The sequence below is a fragment of the Drosophila nasuta genome, chromosome 3, assembly GCF_023558535.2.
Source record: "Drosophila nasuta strain 15112-1781.00 chromosome 3, ASM2355853v1, whole genome shotgun sequence".
Lineage (NCBI taxonomy): Eukaryota > Metazoa > Arthropoda > Insecta > Diptera > Drosophilidae > Drosophila > Drosophila nasuta.
This window is the reverse complement of record NC_083457.1, coordinates 24,870,350-24,888,777: the sequence shown is the minus strand read 5'-3', so window position 1 is coordinate 24,888,777 and position 18,428 is coordinate 24,870,350. Positions and strand designations below refer to the sequence as shown.

General features: G+C 39.9%; 3 protein-coding genes across 4 annotated transcripts in view; 1 reads left to right on the top strand and 2 right to left on the bottom strand.

Moving 5' to 3' along the window:
- LOC132790337 (locomotion-related protein Hikaru genki) overlaps positions 1 to 16,477 on the top strand; it is a 33,765-nt gene extending 17,288 nt beyond the window's left edge. Inside the window, exons 2-9 of one of the 2 annotated variants that reach the window (XM_060798830.1) lie at positions 5,770 to 6,861; positions 8,449 to 8,673; positions 10,364 to 10,461; positions 11,104 to 11,178; positions 12,655 to 12,991; positions 13,054 to 13,542; positions 14,556 to 14,738; positions 15,072 to 16,477. In XM_060798830.1, coding sequence (XP_060654813.1) covers positions 5,770 to 6,861; positions 8,449 to 8,673; positions 10,364 to 10,461; positions 11,104 to 11,178; positions 12,655 to 12,991; positions 13,054 to 13,542; positions 14,556 to 14,738; positions 15,072 to 15,298 — 2,726 coding nt within the window. In that variant the 3' untranslated portion in view covers positions 15,299 to 16,477. The remainder of the gene's footprint in view (positions 1 to 5,769; positions 6,862 to 8,448; positions 8,674 to 10,363; positions 10,462 to 11,103; positions 11,179 to 12,654; positions 12,992 to 13,053; positions 13,543 to 14,555; positions 14,739 to 15,071) is intronic. The other variant, XM_060798831.1, reaches the window with a different exon arrangement.
- LOC132789632 (cytochrome P450 4p1-like) lies at positions 98 to 2,140 on the bottom strand. The gene is made up of 7 exons (XM_060797776.1): positions 1,891 to 2,140; positions 1,630 to 1,830; positions 1,494 to 1,575; positions 1,340 to 1,440; positions 1,003 to 1,276; positions 724 to 944; positions 98 to 661 (listed from the first exon to the last, which is right to left on the bottom strand). Exons 1-7 carry the CDS (start codon positions 2,090 to 2,092, stop codon positions 183 to 185), a joined length of 1,560 nt encoding a protein of 519 aa, XP_060653759.1. The 5' UTR covers positions 2,093 to 2,140; the 3' UTR covers positions 98 to 182.
- LOC132792912 (cytochrome P450 4p1-like) lies at positions 2,607 to 4,657 on the bottom strand. The gene is made up of 7 exons (XM_060802450.1): positions 4,428 to 4,657; positions 4,164 to 4,364; positions 4,014 to 4,095; positions 3,850 to 3,950; positions 3,514 to 3,784; positions 3,239 to 3,459; positions 2,607 to 3,183 (listed from the first exon to the last, which is right to left on the bottom strand). The coding sequence occupies exons 1-7, from the start codon at positions 4,627 to 4,629 to the stop codon at positions 2,705 to 2,707; spliced, it is 1,557 nt and encodes a 518-aa protein (XP_060658433.1). The 5' UTR covers positions 4,630 to 4,657; the 3' UTR covers positions 2,607 to 2,704.
- Positions 16,478 to 18,428: the final 1,951 nt, after the last annotated feature.

The following is an 18,428-nucleotide window of genomic DNA, read 5'->3' as shown; positions in this document are numbered from 1 at the left end:
ATAAGGGTTCTCTAACTATTTACTGCTCGTAGCTCCAATATCTAATTTCTTCTACATTTTGTAACGAAATTTAAAGTTTAATAAAATGCAGTTCTCATAGAGTAAACAACTGGTTCCATATTTATTGTTAATTAACAGCTTATCTTTAAGTTAATTACAACAGGTTAAAAACAATTTTTAATTTACGAACTCCGCTTCACCAGCTTGACTTTAATATTATTGTTGGTTCGTAGTGTAATTCCAGTATTAAAAACAAAATCCTTGGGATCCATGAGAGGTAAAACTTTGAATTTCTTGAGCACGACGATGAAGAAAGTCTTCAACTCAAGCTGAGCATACTTTTGTCCAATGCAATTACGTTGTCCAGCACTAAAGGGCATATAAGCATATATGTGACGATCTCTTGAATTTTCGGGCAAGAAACGCTCGGGTCGGAACTCATTGGGTGAATCCCAATATTTGGGATTACGATGGATGTCAAACACGTGCAAAACAGCCTGAGCTCTAGCGGGAAGTATGACACCATTGGCCAGTTCTGTTCGCTTTTTAACATCACGTCCAATGACTGGGGCAGAGGGAAACATTCGCAATGTTTCTTTGATGACACAATCCAAATATTGTAGCTTAGATATTTGATTTATGTCCAATTTACTTAGGTCATCTAGGTGATATAATCGGAAATGTCATAAAAATTCAACGGAAAAGAAAGGGACAGAAACTCACCATCAATGTAGTCATTAATTTCCTGATAACAAAGTTCCTGTTTATCAGCGCAAAGAGACAAATTCATGAGACCAAATATGATGGCCAAGGATGTGGTATCGAAGCCTGCGAACATGAGTGTGTCCACTTCTTCACAGATTCCATCGTGATCAATTAGACCATCTTTCTCAGCAAATATCAAAGTATCCAGCATGGCGAAGCGTTGTTTCTTGTTGATGTAACTAATTGGAAATATAATAGTAATATAAAAATGTCCACTTTTAAATGTTTTACGCTCACATATCATTATCAGCTTTAGCCTGAACATTCTTCCGTTGTTCCAGCTCTTCCTTGAGAAGTATGCGACGCTTGGCAATGATTTCACTCGAGAAATCATGAACAGCTTTAACGGCTAGTGCATCATTCTTATCGCCAAAGTACTTATAAATTATATCACTCCAATAAAATGGGTTGTTCAAACGTTTGATAAAAGTTTGTTCAATCATAGCAAAATTCTTACGATATCGATCGCCTTTCTCGGCCATATCATCAAGTTTGACTCCCATTGCAGTCTCTGTTGAAGACAAAAGAACATAATATAATTTCTTTTGCAAATTTTCTTTATGTCTAAACTTACCACAAATGGCGTTTAATGTGAATCTAGGTATCAGTTCACTGAGTGAGATGTCAATATCTGATTTACCTTCAAACTGTTTCACGAACTTGAAGCTCTCAGCTCTGTTGGATTGTAAATAATTTATTTAAGGTACTAGAGCTTAATTGAAACTCACTTGAATATCTCCTCGAATTGTCCCAAAATATTGAAGTGAAATGTGGGTGTTAACATCTTGCGGCGACTGTGCCATTTTTTATCTAAAATCTTGTTGATAGTATAAAAGTAAAAACACTTAATCTATTATGATTTACCTGTAGATATCAGCAATCCAGTTCTCAGCGCTGGTTGAAGAAAGTCGTATGTGAAGCTTTTAGTAATCAGACTCTGATCGTTCAATACCAACTCGGCAACCTCTGCGTCAATTATATTGTAAACGGGCAAAGTCATATTATATTCAATATAACTTTTCTTTGTTTCGTTGGCTTTTTGGCGAGCATTATCAAACGCTTCCGCTGAGGAGAAGATAAAAAGATATAGGTAAAGTTTTCAGAGAATAAAACCTTTATACGCACCATCAGTTAAACCAAACAAGTCAAAGCAATTGCCAAAGATTGTTCTGCCTTTAGCCACTGGAGCAATGCTCTCTAAAGGACGACCATCCTTGGTCTTTACACGAGGCGAAAAGAATGCGAGCACATAATAATCCTTGTTCAGTTGATAGAGCCAAAATAGAAAGCTCCCAATGGCAATAAGCACCAACAAAAATCCAGCCATTTTAACTAGCGTGTACTTCCACTCGGTTCTAGCTCAACGCAATGACTAAATGTGGGAACTGAACCAGACAGGTATCCGACCATAATACTTGTTTTTGCACAGTAGACTGCATCTGAGAATAGGTGAACACCGCCTACGATTATATAGTTAGTTGGGCAATAAAGATACACGTAATTAGTCAGAATATATATTCTACTCATGTATCTTAAAATAAAAGTAATATAATACCGGTATCTAAACAGCAACTAGTTTTGCACTTTGGTTAAGTTCAGATACGTTTGATCAGCCTCGATTTTCAATTCAATTACTTGTATTAGGAGAATTAAATGTAAATGCAATTCATTTTGTATACAATGTATTATCTTAGAACATAGAAACCTGAACATATGAATGAATCTAGCGAATTAATTGTTTGTATTCTCTAAAAGTGGATGTGAATATCTCAGAGTCAAGCACTTCCCATACTAATTATTTTAGCGTCACACTAATTTATTTCGAGAATGATCAAGCAATATTTAACTTTTGTTATTTACTATTTATATTTATTTCACACCATGTTTGAGTTATATCTAATAGATATTAAATATTATTCAAACAAAATATAGCTTACAATTAATTCGAACGCCTCACGAGCTTCACTTTAATATTGTTGCTTGTTCGCAGTGTAATTCCTCTATTGAAAACAAGATCCTTGGGATCAAAGAGAGGAAGAATTTTGAAGTGTTTCAAAACAACAATAAGCAGAGTTTTCATTTCCAGCATTGCAAACTTTTGACCAATGCAATTCCTCTGTCCAGCACTGAATGGAATAAAGGCATAAGTGTGACGATCTTTAGAGTTTTCCGGTAGGAATCTTTCGGGTTGAAACTCATCTGGCGAATCCCAGTGTTTGCTATTGCGATGAATATCATAAACGTGCAGAGTAACTTGGGTGCGAGCAGGAAGTATGAGGCCATTCGTAAGTTCTGTTTCTCGTACTGTCTGTCGACCCATGGAAGGTACCGATGGGAACATTCGCATTGTTTCTTTCACAAAGCAATCCAAGTACTTTAGCTTAGATATTTGATTGATGTCCAGATTGCTGAGGTCATCTAGAAGTGATAAATGATTGTAATTGATTGGGAGCTGAAATTGAATCTCATTTACCTTTAATATACTCGTTAACTTCCTGATAACAAAATTCCTGTTTGTCTGCATGGAGAGACATATTCATCAAAGCAAATGTGAGACCAATTGATGTTGTATCGAAGCCCTCGAACATCAAAGTGTCTACTTCCTCGCAAATTCCTTGGTGATCAATGAGACCATCTTTCTCAGCAAGGATCAGAGTATCGAGCATAGCAAAGCGTTGCTTCTTTTTGAAGTGACTAAAATAACAGGAGGTTAAAAAATAGTTGAGCTTTAATCTAATCTATACTCACAAGTCATCATCTTTATTTTCAATATTTGTTCGTTGTTGTAGCTCCTCCTCAAGAAGTAGGCGACGTTTGGCAATGATTTCGTTGGAGAAATCATGAATGACTTTTAGGGCAGCTGCATCCTTCTTGGAGCCAAAGTATTTATAGAATGTTTTGCTCCTATTTAATGGATTACTCAAAGTCTTTATGAACCACTTTTCTATCAACGCAAAGTTCTGACGATAAAGATCCCCCTTCTCGGCCATATCATCAAGTTTAACTCCCATCGCAGTCTCTGTTAAATATAATAAAAGCCACAATCTTGAGCTGCTTATCAGGGAATTTTATAGGAGAACGCACCACAAACACTGTTGAGTGTGAATCTGGGAATCAGTTCACTAACAGATATGGAAATCTCAGATGATCCATGAAATTGGTTTACGAACTTTAGACTTTCAGCTCTGAAAATATTAAAACCATTTAGAGAAACTTTGTAGCTATTTCTTGATTTAATAACAACATACTTGAATATGTCCTCAAATTGGTTCAAAATATTGAAATGAAACGTGGGTGTCAACAGCTTGCGACGACTATGCCATTTTTTACCTTTAAAGATTTGGCATATCATTTAATATTATATTATATTAATTATTATTATTTAATATTTAATTCACCTGTAGATGTCAACAGTCCAGTTTGCAGTGCTGGTTTCAGGAACTCATAGCCTGTACCTTTAGTTATCAGTCTCTGATCGTTCAATACTAGCTCAGCACTTTCCGCATCAATTATATTGAAAATGGGTAGGCCAAATCTGTATGAAATATAACTTGATCCTATTTCCCTGTTACGCTTGCGAAAACTTTCAAACATTTTTGCTTAAATGAGAAAAAGAAATAAATGACGTCTTCAGGTTTTTAAAATATTATGCTTGAACTCACCTTCGGGTATGTCATAAAAGTCAAAAGAATTGCCAAAGATTGTCCTGGCCTTGGCCACTGAGGCAATGCTCTCCAAAGGACTTCCATCCTTAGTTTTCACTCGAGGCGAGAAGAAAGCAAGCACATAATAGTCCTTGTTGAGATGATAGAGCCAAAAGAAAAGACTTCCAATTGCAATCAACACAAGCAAACACAGATCCATTTCTACTTCCACTCGGTTATACCTGAACTTGATGACTAAATGTTAAATCTGAACGTAAGCAGTATTCTAGACATCTGGGTCTAGCAAACAGCCAACGATTAGATTATAACTTGAGTTAACCAATAAAGATATCATACACGTCCTAATTTATCTTAAAATAAAATATGAACTGCTGCTCGCAATCACAGATTTCAAATATCCATAAAATTCGGACTAATATTTTTAATAGCTTCTTTGATTTGGGTCTCTTAATGTTAGTGATAAGATTGTGAGTTAAGTTATGCAGTAAAGATACACAAAATTAAATTAAATATGCTTTTAGTATCGCGATTTAAAAGCAAATCCAAGCTTCATCTGGTGCGGTGCAACTGTAAATTGAATTGCGTTTTACAAGTGGAAAGCTTTTCGCACTTCGAGATGCATTTCATTGGTTAGGTTGGAGATACATTTAGTTAGCCTCGCTTTGCTTTGCTAATTGGCAATTGAATTACATAAATTACGAGAGTGTAATACAATTTAGTAGTTGCTTTGCATTGCATTTGACCTACTTTTGGTGGCTTGCACACACACAAGCTCACTTCTAGAGACACGGATACAGTTACAGATACATATGTATCTGCAACAGCAAGCAATGAAAAATGTTGCTTACACACACAAAAAAAAAGGGAAAAATAGAAGTGGAGAAGAAAGTTTAATGTAGCCGGCGGGTCGACAAGTCGTCGTCATTTGTTGCAGTTGTCCCTGGGAAAAGTCTGCAACTCGAACTAAAGTCAAGTGAAATAAGGAAAATGGAAAATGACGACGCAGCTCGGACGGAAAATGTTTGCATGACTTTCCTTCATTGCAAATTGAAACTGGCTAGTGTATATGCGAGTGTGTGTGTATGAGCAGGAAATGCCAAATGCCAATGCCACACACACACACACACAAACTCATTCGCTCACACACACATGCATGCATGCATTCGCTTATTGGAAATTTGCAATTTCGATTGCACTTCAAAGTCAGTCAAAGTTGCCAAGTTATTAAATTAGATCATATATGAAATATTTATGGTAAAAGTTCAGCTATGCTTCAGCTCCTGCTCTATCCCTTTTTGACCTTCCTTTCTCTCTCTGTCTCTCTCTCTCTGTTTTGCAGATGCCTCGCCGGGTTGCAGAGCGCCGGATGTGCGCTTCACGATTGTCAAACCGGAAATCACAACGGAGCAGCCGTATGCGAAGTTCGAGACAACACAGGTCTATCTGCCGGAGGACTTTACCACCGCCGATGTGGAGTTTGTGGATAAACAGCATGCGGCCAAAGAGAATCATGCGGCCTTTGTCAATCCCTATGCGGTGGACTTTGCCGATGATGCACATCAGCATCACCATGGTGGCATGCTGCATGCCAGCGATGCGGCCGCCAGTCTTGTGGATGACACCGATATGGCCGACGCTGAGGATGAGCTGCATGGCACCGAACTCGAGGAGGGCGCCTACAAGAGACTCAATGCGAACAATGCCGGCAATCGCAGGCAGGGAAAAAAGCGACGTTCCGGCTCCGGACGTCGACGTCGACTGGAGAATGACAATGGACAGACCGGACGTGTGCGTGGCGGAGGCAGTCGCTATAAGCGCCATGCCATACTCCATGATGAGGAGGCCTCAGCGGACACGGATCGTTGGGCCGGCAGCAAGCTGGCAGCCGATGGTGATGTCTACTATGTGCACATTGCTGATATACTCAAGTCCAGGGAACCGAACCGTCAGCTGCGTGCCAAGCTGCACAAACTGAAGATGAAGTCGCGCCTGAACAAATGCTTGGCCGGCAATGCCAGCGAGAAGTGCAAGAAGCTGTTGCAGAAGCTGCAGAAGCAGAAGCAATCGAATGCAGTGGAACCCGAAGAACAACAGCAGCAGCAGCCAATGGAAAGGGAAGAAACAGAGACGGACACGAAGATGGGAAAGGAGAGAGAGAAGGAGCATCATCGTCGACGCGGTGACAGTCACGCTGCAGAGCTCGACCAGCGTGACATGGAACCGCGTTGGCGTCGCCGTCGCCGCAATGCAGCCAAGGGCGATGAGGGCGCATTGCCGGAGGAGCCGCTGGAGGAGATTGGAAATCAGTCGAGCAGTGCAGCAGTGGCCCTGCAACGTGTAAAGCGCAAGTCGGGCAAGACCACGGGTGCACTGAGCCGTCCGAAAGGTGGTAGCGATTCCAGCTCAAAGACCACCAGCCGCAAGGACAAGGGTAAGAAGAAAGCGGGGCTCAAAAAAAAAGAATAGATACAAGTACAGAAAAACCGTGGCCCTGAAATACAGCATTTGCATAGCGGTCAGACACTGGCAATGCCACAGTGCCCATGACAAAATTGAATTGCATTTGAAAGCCGCTGTCGCTGTCTCGTTGTCTGTCTGTCCGTCTGTGTTATGCTTACACACACACACACACACACACACATACACAAAGATACAAACAGTACACAGTACACATACACACACACACCAGGAGTATGGAGAGTGGAGTACACACAGCGAAACATAGTTACATACATAGTTACATACTCTCGTACTTTAAAACTAATCGCAGTCGCCTCCTGGAGCCTCCAGAGTCGCCTCAATTCGACCTCATTAACATGCCTCATGCCAGCACCATGCCACACACACGAGTCGTGCCACCGCCACCGCCACCGCCACCGTCACCTCTCGCTTGCTCACCTCTCTTGCTTGCAACTCTGCAACCATTCAACTCTCCTTCTTCTTCTCATGCTTTTGTCGTGGTTAGGTCCGTCATCCTGCTTGCGGCTTCCTTTCGCCCTTTGCTCTCGAAATTTCCTCATTTTCTCCCTCTTTGCTTTTGTATTATTTTGGGGGGTTCGCTTTGTGCTTGGCTTTTGTTTACTTTGATTCTCCGGCCGCCGCTTCTGGTCCAGCGCCATTCACTTGGGACCCTCGCGTTGTACGCTGTTCGCTGTTGGCAGTTGGTCAGGGTTCCGTGTCTCATGCTGGGGAATAATATTATCTTTCATGTTATCTTTTGCCTTTTCACTCTTCGTTTCTTTTCTTTTATTTTCGTTACTTTTCTTTTCTTTTCTTTTCCATTTTTTTTGACGCCTCGTTCAGCAATGAAGTTGTATCCTGTTAAGTGGCTGCTTCATCCTAACCCCCAAACCCTCGCGCTTTTCGACCCTTTCCATCTATCTATTGCTATTACTTGTCCCACTCCATTTCCGTGCCACTTTTAATGCATATCTAACAACCTTAAGTTGCCCCATTGAAGTTCAGTTTCGCAGCGCCTTTTTCGCACGTTTCGTGCGGCTTAATGTGTGTGCTCAAGAGTTGCTTCTCTTTCCCTTTCCTCCCCACACTCTTCTGTCCGCACTTTAGCTTCTTAGCCGGCTTTTCACACGCTTTGCAAAAGCAAAAAAAAAAAATACGAAAAAGGCTTTGCCAAGTCAGTGGCCACTTCAGCGCATTGAAAGCCCTCAGCATCTCTGATAACACGCTTCAAAAAAGAGCCAAGCCATGGAAATACGAAGCCAACTCGTTGACTCTTTGACTCGCATTGCGCATTCAAAGATCATTCAACGATTCATTCACTCAGCCATTCATTCGTGGGGAGTCGTCTGTCTGTCTCTAGTATTCATTCACCTGTCGCTTAACATACAACTCGTACATACATATATCAGGCACAACAACAGCTCATTAGTTGCTTGCTCTACTTGCTCTACTCTCTCCTCCCTCTGGTCGTATTCCCCCACTCCCGTTTCTTAGCATGGTACATTGCCCATTTCATAACGCCCTCACCTATTCTGTTCCGATTTCGCCCCAACTTTAGGCATCTACGATGAGGAGACCGGCTATTCGCCCGTGCACACCGAAGACTCTGAAGACGATGAGGAAGACGATGAGGAGGAAGAGATCGATATATTGCAACAGTTCACCGAAGTGTCCGAGATACGTTTCCCTGGCGAAATTGGGCCCATGGGCGATCGACGCTTGTGCAAGATACGTTGTGTCAAGGGCAAGTGGGTGGGACCATTGTGTGCCACCAACGAGGAGGGTAAGTGAGCTACCCTCAACACATACAGAAGCATTAATACAAATACGCACAACAGACACACACATACACAAACACACAGTTACATTAATATACACTTTGATATATGATGATGCACTCAAAATGGAATGTTAATTAAACTTAAACACAATATATAGCAATACGAAACATGTCATTACAGTAGAGACTCGTACAATAAAGACAACACAATCAAGCACACTAAATAGCAGCACCAGCAACAATCCAAGTTGTTTCATTTCACCATCTAACCAACTAAGTAAAAGACGCCTTCCACTCAGCTAAAGTTTCAATTTAAACTCTGACAAAAATATATATTTATATTTGCATTAAATACATTTTTTTACATTCTTTAAACAATTTTTTGACGCTTGGGTAAATAAATATTATTCAAATCGTTTCAATAAAACATCTATAAAATAAATTTGAATAAAAGCCCAATTATGCAGAGTGGAAAGTGGCTATTATAATTATACTCTCTAACTAAATGTCTATATGCAGCAGTTGATCACAAATTACAAGTGGTAATAGTTGGCTTTGTGTACCAACTAAAATTGCCCCATTTGAATGCAATTAGATTCACAAATCAATAAATAAATTGAATTAACTAATTACTTACTGAAAGAATCCTTTACCAATGCCAACACATTCAAAAACAAGAAATAAAGCAATGGTCGAGTTTGCTCGACTTTGAAGTACCCGGTACGCATTTTCAATAAAATCATATTCCTAAATTATACCAAATAAATATACCGCAAAAATACGGATAGCTATATTTGGTATATTGATATAGTACTATATGAAAAATATACCATACTAAATATACCGGCTACCCATTTTCAATATAACCATATTCTACTTGCTCGACTTTGAAATACCCAGTAAGCATTTTCAATAAAATTATATTCCTAAATTATACCAAATTAATATACCTCAAAAATACTATAGCTATATTTGGTATATATTAAAAATATACCATACTAAATATACCGGCTACCCATTTTCAATATAACCATATTCTAAAATCATATTAAATTAATATACCCCATAAATACTAAAGTATACGGATTTTTGGTATATTAATATAGTACTACATTCCCAATTTCATTAGCCATTTGTCGCCTTACAAAAGTTTTGCTCAAATACAATTTTTACATTTTTTTCCCAATTGTGATTGAATATGAAAATTTGTAATAGTAATTTTATTTCATTGTACAATTTTATTGTAATTTGAAGCTAATTTAATGTAATGAATAATGTATTATGGTAATTATGAAACCGATGATTAAATTTCAAAATACATAATTAATTTAATTTCCTTACCTTTCAATCTAATAATAGAGCATCAGATATAATATTGTCATAGGGTCAATTTGTAAAATATAAAATTTCTAAATTTTAGTTATTATGATACATAAACAAATTTAATTTCCTTTATTTACACAATTTACAATAACATTAATTTGTGATACTGCTGCATATAGTATAGAATTTCTTTGACAGCATTTAAGCGTGTTGCCATTTTGTCTGCCTTGTCATATCAGATTTGAAATCGCGTGAATTGTTTCGCGTGTGGCAGTGTTGAAAGAAGTGGCAGCACGCTGTTAATGTTGTCGTTGCATGTATCTTGAACTGTGCGTGTATCTAGTGATCTAACTGACATCTTTATCTGTAGATGACAACGGCAACGTGAAGTTTCAGCCGCTGTATAAGAGCTGCCATGTCAATCGCATTCCGACTCATCTGCTGCTCAGCTATCGCAACATCTCCGTGGTAAGTGATGACGGCCAGACGCTGCCGTCAGCCGTGCCAGGAGCTGCCCCCACTCAAACCAAAACAAAAAAAAAAAAAAAGAAAAGAAAAAACCCACCAACCACCCACAAGCACAACCACGACCACAGGCACTTGCAGAAACGACAGCACACATATGCACGCACTCTCACACATACACATGCGAAGGCACCACCCACCACCCACACACTCTCACAGACACAAACACACACACAGAAGCTAGCGGAGGCTAAATGTGAGTGCAACTCATTTTCGACTGCGTCTCTTTGACTCTCTCTCTCTCTCTGTCTCTCTCGCTCTATCTATCTGTGTCTGTATTATTATCTCTCTGTCTCTGTCACTTACTGTAAATCGCTCTCGCTCGCTCTCTATATATGTATATATATGTATCTCTGTCTCGCTCAATTTCTTCATCATCTCTCTTGAATCAACAAAAACAACAAATAACAAGTACTTTTATTTGCCCAGCGTCATCTTAGAAAAAATAATTATAAAAAATCTAACAAAAAAAAATATCAATTAAATAAAAATAAAATAATTGCATCCTGCATCCGCATCTGCTCTGCTCTGCTCAGCAACTCAGACTCTGTATTTTTGGTACTCTTTGATCTCTCTCTCTTGCAGACACCGATACCACCAAATCGCGGCTGGCGTAAAACGCGATTATCCAAATCGACACTTGTCTCAAACACAGAAATTGTGAGTGGCTATCATTGTCGTCGTCGTCCTCGTTGTCGTCGTCGTCGCACCTCGTATCCGTATCTATGCATTTAGCTGACACTGTACAACTACTACCGTAGATTTTTCACACACAGAAAACACAACAATTTTGCACACTAACACACACTCTACACTGAGAGAAACGAAGGGTTTGTTGTGGAGTTAAATAAGTATTTAGATATTATAGATAGATTATCTACCATATTTATTCGGAGACCTTCAATCTTACCATTTTAAAATCAAGACAATCCGTATATTCACACTTTTTACACTGAGAGAAACTGTGGGGCTAATTGAGAGCTTAGGAAGATACAGTTAGGATGTCATATACTTGTTATTTATTCTTAGAGTTTCCAAATGATAGGGTGAATTTTACATATCATATATATATATATTTGATATATATTTCAATTGTATTAGCAAAAGAATTAATCCGTTAAGTTTAATACGTTTACACTAAATGACGCTGCATCAATTGTTTACATGAAGTGCGTCAATAGTAGTGTAAACAGCAATTAATTTTCTACACTCAAGGCTTAGGCCTGTTAGAACTACGGCTTTAAAATGAATTACATTTCAGGGCTTCTTCCTTCGTAGACAAATTTTTGATAACTTTTTAGGTATACGATACGTTTCTGGGGAGTAATGTTGTTAGGAAAATATTAACAAAACTTGAGACAAAGGTCGCAGAGGTTCTTTACGATATAATTAAAAAAGTTTATTTCTATCTATCTATATATCAAGCCTTAGTTGTGAAAGAAATCCGAAATGATTTTTAGAAAATATTTTTTCAAACACAGTAATTACAGTTATAGTTAGAAGTTTTGAAGGCCTTTATTAAGGTTTTAGAAAGAAGTTTAGAAATACACACACTGATCAAAGACAAACCTTTAGAGCACAAACCTCACAGAGAAACACACACTCACGATATTAGTGTCTGCCCAAGTAGTGGGTCTTGTTATGGTTTTTGACAATAAACAATTTTCTATGCACGGCTTTAGCATTGGCCTTCGGGTCATTGGGCATCGTAAAGCACACACGGATACAAAAACACACACACACGCACACTTACTACTACTATTACACAATTACATTTGCAGCAAAACAGTTACAGACAACACTGTGGAAATTGCACGCCAGCACGCCCCAATAAAAAATGCCACGCCCACGCCCAAGAGAGTGCGCCTCTAAGAATGTGTTAACAGCTTGTAAAAAGTCTAAAAACAATTCTTCTTTATTTTTGTCTCTCTCCATATCTCTCTCTCTCTCGCTCTCGCTCTCGCTATACTACTATCACGCACTGCACGTTCTATCGCTTCATTTAACAAAAAAAAAAAACCAAAAACGAATGCCTGAAATCTCTGCTCTACTCTGCTCTGCTCTGCCTGCATCTCGCCTGTTGTCCTCCCACATTGAACCACCCAACCAACATTTGTCGTGCCTCATACTCTGCAGAACGTTGGCTGGGATCTGCCACATGGCCACTCGCTGCAGGCACGCTGCCAGGAGCTGGGCATCTACAAGCTGCTGGGCGAGTCGCGTGTGCTCTGCTCGAATGGATTATGGGCGCCACGCATGCCCAGCTGTGTGCCGACCACCGTGCTGACCAACTACTCTGAAGACAGTGCTCCCTCCATCCGTGTCAAGGTTTTCAATGGCTCCTACTCCTTTGAGCCCTCCGGTGTGATGGCTGTGCCCCCGCACAGCACCGTGCAAATGGATTGCATGTATCCACGTGTGCGGGGCACACCTGAATGGAGCTGGACCAGCTGGTATATGCAGTACAGCACAGGTGAGTTCAAGTGAGCAGCAGCCTCACCTCAGGATTTGAGCTATTATATTGTATCTTTTCAGGCTGGTCGCCGGCTGGGGAAGAGAAGGCAGTGCGTTATCGGTTGAGCATCAAGAATATCGAGAATAATGATTCGGGCACGTTTACATGCACCTCGCCGCGCGGTTTGACCAACAGCATTGCCGTGGTGGTGGCCACTTCGACATGCCCGCAGCTAATGGAACCCATGGCGCCGCTCAGGCTGAGACTCGAGGGCAATAAGTTGGGCCAGCGAGCGCACTATGAGTGCCCCGAAGGCTTTAGGCTGGATGGCGCCTGGAATGCCACCTGCCTGGCCTCGGGCAATTGGTCATCGCCATCGCCGACATGCCATCCCATTCAATGTCCCCGTCTCGTCCTTGACGATCCGCATCTCAGTCTCATTGAGCTCAATACATCGGCATGGGGGCGGGCGGTGTTCAAATGCCAATGGGGATTCAAGCTGACCGGACCGGCGCTGCTGGACTGTGAGCCGACGGGTATCTGGAGTGGCCCAGTGCCACGCTGCAAAGGTGAGTGACTGTCTCTCACTGTCTTTCTCATTACTTCTTCTTTTTGCCGCTTAAGTAAGCCAATTGTCCAGCTAATTATTTAGTAAAGCGCTCTAATTGCGCCCAATTGAAGTGCAGACGCTCTTGACAATCGATAAGATTTCAGCTTTCATTCAAAGTTATTACCCTCAAGTGGACACTAGACATCATCCAATTACAATCGGGGATAATTCATTCTTAGTGTGATTAATAGGTCTAATTAATTTGATTAGTGCAGTCTCTTTTGTTTTCCTTTTTTCGCTAGAAACATTCCTCGCTCAACACTTAACATGAAAGCGATACAATTCAATAATTATCTTGCGAAAGAATCGATTTAAAGTAGGGTATAAAGACAATGAAACGTTTAAGAGCTAATTGATTGATATCTGAGCTGATAAACTATTAAGTAGTAAGGCATCAAGTTATTATTATTTCTTGAATATATATTGTTGAGACGATAAATTATTATGTTGTGATTCTAGAAGGTTTATCTGGTAAGATGTTTATTAAGTATTTCCTATTTTCAATTTTGACAATATTATACCATAGTATAATTCCTATTTACCATAGTAAAATTGAACTTAATTATAGTATTTTGTTAAAAATCATATTAGGGACTTTTTCCTTATTTGAATATATCAATATTTCGTCTATTTTTCTGCTACTCGTACCTTTCTGGCTTCTTATAAAAATATGAATAACAATTTAGCAACTTCATCTTTAAACTTGATAACCAAATGAGATAAATAACAAGATAACAAGAATACATAACAATAGCATATAATTGGTTTTTAAGTAAGATAGTAAGAATATATTAGGAGAGAATTCCCATGATTAAATGATGAGATGTAATATTGATATTTTAACAATACAGAAAACAACTCCTATGCAAGTTGGAAAACTTTTACACACACAGATTAATGCTCGTCTTCTTTCTCTCTCTCTTCCATACACTATTGTTCTCTCTTTTTTCCCACTCTCCTCCCCTCTCGCAGTCATCCAGTGCGTGATGCCAGTTGCGCCGCTCAATGGACGCATTGGGGGCACGAGCCTGAGCCAACGGCGTCTGACTGTTGGCGCTCTGGTCACATTCAGCTGCAACGATGGCCACACTCTGGTCGGCGAGTCGAGCATCATATGCACGGAGAACGGGTTCTGGTCGCACTCGCCACCATTTTGTAAGTAGACAACTGATAATGCAAACACATAATGCACATATACGCTGCGAAACCTTGCGTAAATCTCTCTCCAAAGTGGGCCCCACTCACAAACCAAATCAATTAATGAAACTTGTGTTGTATTTCCGCTGTGTAACAAACAATCGATTACCGATCTCAAACCGAAACTGATACCGATACTGATACCGCTCTCAATCACCACGAATTCACAATCATGTAACATCAACGCGCAACAACTTGTTTGCTACCACCACTACTACATCAACCACCATGCATGCATGCCCAATATATGACCATCCATGCCATCCATGCCAAATCTCGCTCTCCGCTCAGGCAAATCGCAATGCCCCTATCCGGGCGATCCGCCCAATGGCCTGATCGCTCCACTTAAGTTCAACTACGATGCGGGCGATTACCTGAGCGTTCAATGCCGGCCCGGCTTCATCCAGATCCAGACGAACGAAGATCACACCACGGGGCCACCCGAACGGCCAAAATGTCAGGCAGATGGCAAGTGGTCAGGCCCATTACCCAAATGTCGCAGCTATGAGGAAGTGTAGCTTGTCAGCCACAGTACCAAGAATGTCAAGCAACGACTGCACGGCTCAAGGAAGAACAAGGATTTCTAAAGGCCTGACCCGGAGCTGGAGCTGGAGCTGATGTCCATGTCCACTTTCCCTCGAGTTGGCAGTCCCAAATGTGTATTAGTATTATGCAACCATTATGTGTATACAATTTTGTGCTAGGACAAATTCCAAACTCAACACGAAACATGCAAATTGAAAATTGAAAATAAAAGAAAACCCCGAGTGATATTTAGATTAACTTAGTGAGAGGTATCAAAATTAATGAATTAGTTATTAAATAAACACAAGATATATGATCGAATCTTTTTATTGGCTCTAATTAAACGTCGTAAAATCACTCGCAGATCGAACCTAACTTGCTTTTATATCATAACTATCCTATAAACTCAATCTTCAAAAACTACTTACTTATTGTAAAGCTCTTCTCTAGGCCCACTGAATATTTCATGAGAGAGGTTCTTAAGTGCTATAATATGATATGATGAGAACATGACAAACCTGAGCAAAATGTAACATAAAATATAAATGTTAAATGTTGATAAACAAAGTAAAACAAAACTTTCAATTTATTTGTGTACTTTTTGTGAGTTTCCTTATGAATTTTTCCAATAATAATATTCGAATCTTTCGCTTGCATTTTATAAAGAAAAAAAAAGAAAATCAAAGAATGCTAATATATATATATATTATACACTTATAATCGACAGTTAATTACAGGTATTCAAAGTGAATGTGTAAGCGCAGACGAATTCGTAGTTAATACTCTTATAATATACTCTTATACTTATACTCATCTGTACTTATGTAAAGCTCAAAACTGATGTAAGAGTCGCAGAGTTAAAAGTTGATTGATTGATTGATTGATTGATTGGTTAGTTAGTTAGGTGCAGAGCAGTTCCAAAAATGCAAACGAATGTCATATCTCCCACTACGATAAGTAATACTTCTATATAAATATATATTTACCTAAAAGAAAAAACCCGATACTACAAATATATGTGTATGTATAACGAGCATGTGTATGTAAGAGTCAAGTCGAGTCGAGTCGAGTCTGTAAGCAGCTGCAAACAGTTGAGAATGAACTAACTTTTAAATAAAAATCGTATAAATTATATATACACACATTCCGTGTGTGTAAATTGCAATTTGAAATGCCAATGCGTTTATGATTCAAGTGGATGGGTGGGTTTCCTTTGCCTCCTTTCAACATTCTCTGGGTCTCTGCTGACATAACAGTAACAGTTATGGCTACAGTTACAGCTATACTTAACCGGGGCAGAAAAGAAAGCGTCGCTCGACGCCGGTTTAATATCCGCCAGAATGCCAGCACATATTTCGCAATTGTGGAACAAAAGCAATTTTGGCCAAAGCGTAAATGTGTGCCAAGGAAATACATATTTCATTTGGCAAAGCCAACAACTGCAGGGCCTAAACATAGCTCTGCTAATGCGAAAGGAAATGGCACAACGTACTCGAGCTCAAAGCAAAGCTAAAACGCTGTGAAATACATAAGGACCAGCACGAAGTAGAGATACCCTGGAACAGTTGCTGTTAATGTATTTCAGGTTGAATGCCAAAAGGTTAAGTATACGTACGTATAAGTAATTTTTTTTTTGCTCTTGCGGAAATGTTTAATTTCCGCATTCAATTCAATTCAATAAAAGTTTAAGCTTATAAAAATAAATGGAATATTGAAATTTGCACTTTTATTTACAATAATTGAATATCATTATTGCATTACTAATTTATTTCATAATTTAATAGGCAATTATGCCACACATTATTTTGTTTAATTTAAGCATTAGCTATGCAGCAGAAATGTTTGCTTGTGAGCAATGCAAATTTCGAAGAAAACTGAGTATAAACTGAGCCCTGCAGGGTTTGCATAAACCATTTGCTTACACACAGCTGTGCACTGAGCTGCGAATGCGAGTGTGTCTGTCCTCGGGCTATGCTACTACTTACACTTCTACATGGCCATAACAACACACACACACACACACACACACGAGCACACCCACTTATGCTATATAGAAGTACTATATAGTACTATAAGCAGACACACAGAAATATTTCTACATAGACCTGGCCACACATGGCCAAAATTAATTTGTTTTGTTCTTTTACCTCTGGCCGCCTGAAGCGTAACGCTTTAAATAACACGATTGACGCTGTATGCTATATGTTATATGCACACACACATACATACAAAACATACACACACACTAACACAACACACACATACACACACATTGGCAGACTTGTCCACAAAAGCCATTGTCGTTTATTCATTTTGGCAATGGCGGCGCCCAATGCCACCCACATTCAACGCATTTAATGGCAATTTGTGTGTGTGTGTGTGTGTGTGTGTGTGTGTGTGTGTGTGTGTGTGTGTGAGTGTGTGTAGGGTTTAAGCGTAAAGTGGAAAGGCGGGAGGCAGCGGTGGGTGCTACACAAAAAGGTGTCTAAATTGAGACGCCATGTCGCAACATTAACTGCCATGTGCGTAATTAAAATTAACTGCCAGCCCCACAGAGCTACAGTTGCTGGCACCGCTTTGGCTGCTGCTGCCACCGCCACTGCCATTGCTGTTGCAAATTGGTTTTGCTTGTACCCCACGACACAATTAATACAGCAGCGTGTTGGCAACATAAAAAACACATTTAGTCGCTTCAATTTCGAGCCATGCACTTTAATTGCTCTTAAAGCGTGTGCACAACACCATTTTTTGGCCAACTAATTAGCGGCTTTTGTTCGCGCTGCCTTAAGAAATGGAACACATACACACACACACACACATTCATATGCACACCTGCATGTGTGTGTTTCAGTGCAGCGTAAGGCAATTAGCTGTCTAGCCGGATGCGTTGCCATTTCCGTTTTGGCAGTTCAAGCTGTGATTGTGATTTTGCGCAAAGTTGCGCAATTTTCATTAGCACCTCGGAAAAACTTGGCACAACAGCGCGCACCGCGTTAAAGAGTCAGGATATGCCAACTGCAGTCGCTGCTGTTGCTGCTGCTGCGGCTGCTGCTTAAACATATTATATCACAACTGCAATATTTTCTCTTGGCCATGCTCGTCGTCGGGGCCAAAAACCCAATG